The sequence below is a fragment of the Trichophyton rubrum genome, assembly GCF_000151425.1.
Source record: "Trichophyton rubrum CBS 118892 genomic scaffold supercont2.9, whole genome shotgun sequence".
In the NCBI taxonomy this organism is placed as follows: Eukaryota; Fungi; Ascomycota; class Eurotiomycetes; order Onygenales; family Arthrodermataceae; genus Trichophyton; species Trichophyton rubrum.
The window spans coordinates 680,201-682,834 of NW_003456420.1; the positions used below are offsets into that span (position 1 = coordinate 680,201).

The 2,634-nt window shown below is 47.3% G+C and overlaps 1 protein-coding gene across 1 annotated transcript in view; it reads right to left on the reverse strand.

Moving 5' to 3' along the window:
- The window catches only part of TERG_07230 (uncharacterized protein), a gene marked incomplete at both ends in the record, with an annotated part of 4,119 nt that extends 3,026 nt beyond the window's left edge, over positions 1-1,093 (reverse strand). Inside the window, 3 exons of the mRNA XM_003232334.2 lie at positions 10-394; positions 451-718; positions 796-1,093. Of these exons, the coding sequence (XP_003232382.2) occupies positions 10-394; positions 451-718; positions 796-1,093 (951 nt within the window). The remainder of the gene's footprint in view (positions 1-9; positions 395-450; positions 719-795) is intronic.
- Between the last annotated feature and the right edge of the window lie 1,541 nt (positions 1,094-2,634).

Below are 2,634 nucleotides of genomic sequence, written 5' to 3' on the forward strand. Positions count from 1 at the left end.
AGCATAGACAGCAATGAAGTCGATGCCAGTGAACTTCTGCATTATTTGTACTCCAGCGCCTAGGAAAACTCGGCGACGAGTATGGAGTTTGTCCGAGGTGAAAAGCATATTATAGAAGCTGGGGTTGGAGTCTGATGCCTCGAGTCGAATGGCATCAAGGATTTCTTCCATTTCGTTATCAATATTCTCTTCATTAGGGTCAATGCGACATTTTTGTAGGATGGATTTTGCATGGTCGATTTTCCCTATTTTAGCCAAGTAGCGGGGAGATTCTGGATAGAATGGTCCAAAAGCGAGAAGAACGAGAAGGAAAATGATTTGGAAAGCGTTTGGAAACCTCCAGGCAAAGGAGAGCGACCGGGTCTTGACGCAAGCATATTCTAACCAATAAACTCTGAAGCTTCCGTTAGTAGATACTTGGCGAAAGGGTGGAGAGACGAGGGTTCATACAAGGCAGATCCAACCATAGCAAGTGTAAATTGAACAGCAACAAATGCACCTCTCATGTTAGCCGGAGCAAGCTCTGAAGTCCATACTGGAACTATGGTGTTTAAGTAACCGCACCCAATACCGCTTATAACCCGAGCACAGGCAAACCAAGAAATGTTTTGGGCGGTGGCAAGGAGCACAGCTCCGAGGATTCCCCAGATGCATCCAAACTGGATTGTTTTAAGCCGACCTACTCTGTCTGCTGTATATCCAACCATCATTGCTCCTGCTCGGTTACTTTAAATTAGTACCATTTTGTAAATACGAGCAGTACTATTCATTAATGGTAGGGTATAATGGACATACCAATGGCAAAGCCACCAAACCACAAGCTAACAAGCCCTCCAATCGCTGCAGCATCGCGATCTGTACCGCCAGCAACTCCCATTGTTCGCAGATAGTCAGGGTTTATATTGACCTGGGACATAACAGCCGTATCATAACCAAAAAACATAATTGCACAACCGGCGTATGCATAAATGGCATACACCATTGGCATGCCACTGAGTTTCATACATCTCGAAGGAGAGTATCCCCCTGGTATATACGACGCAAGATTTGATTCCGCTGTGGAAAAGTCAGCTACTAGTTCCTGCGCGTCCATTTTAATTCTCTAACTTACGCCGAAAGATATTGCTCTCATAAGGGCCCCTATCCAGTTCTTCAGCTCCAGGTGCTCCCCCCATGGCCAGGTGTTGGGTTTGTTTTTGTTGTTAAGCCCTTTGGATAGGCTGATACCACAGCGGAGTAATCCCTCCAGCTGTCCCGTTCACAGGCTGCTGCCCCAGATGGTGATATAGGCTTTTGCGGGGCGGGGGAGTCTGCTGATCTGCTCGTTGGGTCAACATCTCGAGAAATCTCTTCCTCCTGTTAGCGATCAAGGCCGGGAGACGAAAATGTGGCGACACAACGGCTGATACAACCGTCGGCATAAGAAGCGGACGGGGCAGCGGAAGAAGGGGGTTATCTGCTTAGTAAGGGATTATTTTGCCCATTATAGAGCTTTAAGTGGGACTTGCGGTGGCTTTAGCCAATAATGAAGCAGTGATTAAGGTGTTGAGCCTAAAACTCAATATAAATTTGTATTATGTCATCAGCTGTTCATACGTTTTTCAGCCTTCAAATCTCAGAAGAATAGTCTTACAAGTTCGACAGCATATTTTCCTCCACAGCACAGCGTCTGTTAGACAAGAAGGATGTATTTCCTGCTTGTGTGGTGTGCGATAGCCAGCTTTGGTCCCCGCAGACAAAGGAGAAGTTATGGCCGCTTATCCACAAGGACTATTCGGTACCAAGGTTGATGGACACTAGAGTCTCCACAGGAACCTGGGCTCCTTGAAATCTGTTGCTTATGAGAGGCTGCCGTCTAACTTTTGTTCGCCGTACCTGGACTCAATTCAGTGTCAAGCTCCACGTGGTAAAAAAACTGAAATAAGTACTCCGTAGATGTACGGAATAAGGTTGAAATGGATGAAAGTCGGCACAGCGGCCGGGCCAGCTAGTTATAAACTGCCTGGCGTCAGGACTGTTTCATTCTTCTGAATCCCCATGTGTAACATCCAGCAGCTGCTAGGGGGATTCGCAGGCCAAGTGTGAGCAGTCTAGCATACCGTTACTGCGATTGTGAAAGCGCCTGGATTAGTGCGGCGGTTAAGTTACCTAACTAGTTAACTAACTAGTTAGTTAACCCCTTTTGAAGCGCAAATCCCGCTTCCCGCTTGGTTGACCTTCAACGTGGAAAGGAAAAAGACATGATATCAATCTTCGGATTTCGTGTATGGCACACCGTCGAAGTTCGTGTTTCTCTCGCCCGAGTAACTATATATACCATCATTTACGGCTGTCCGAGTGTTCTTCCCCATGCCACAACAAAAATTGGCCGACTCGGCCTTAACACCCCCACGGCTCGATTCACCACCGATCCAACCGCCTGAGCGTCTTCTGAAATTTGACGAGACCCCAAGCTGGTTTGAAGGGAACCAGTTCATTCTAACGGGTTATCGTCATGAGTCTCGATCAGCCATTCGCTGCTTGCACAGCTGGACTTATCTCCACAACGAATCCTGCAACATCTACAGTCACCTCTTGCCAGCAGTGGCCTACGTTGCTCTGCACTGGTATCTCGTGAATATCTACCTTCCGTCA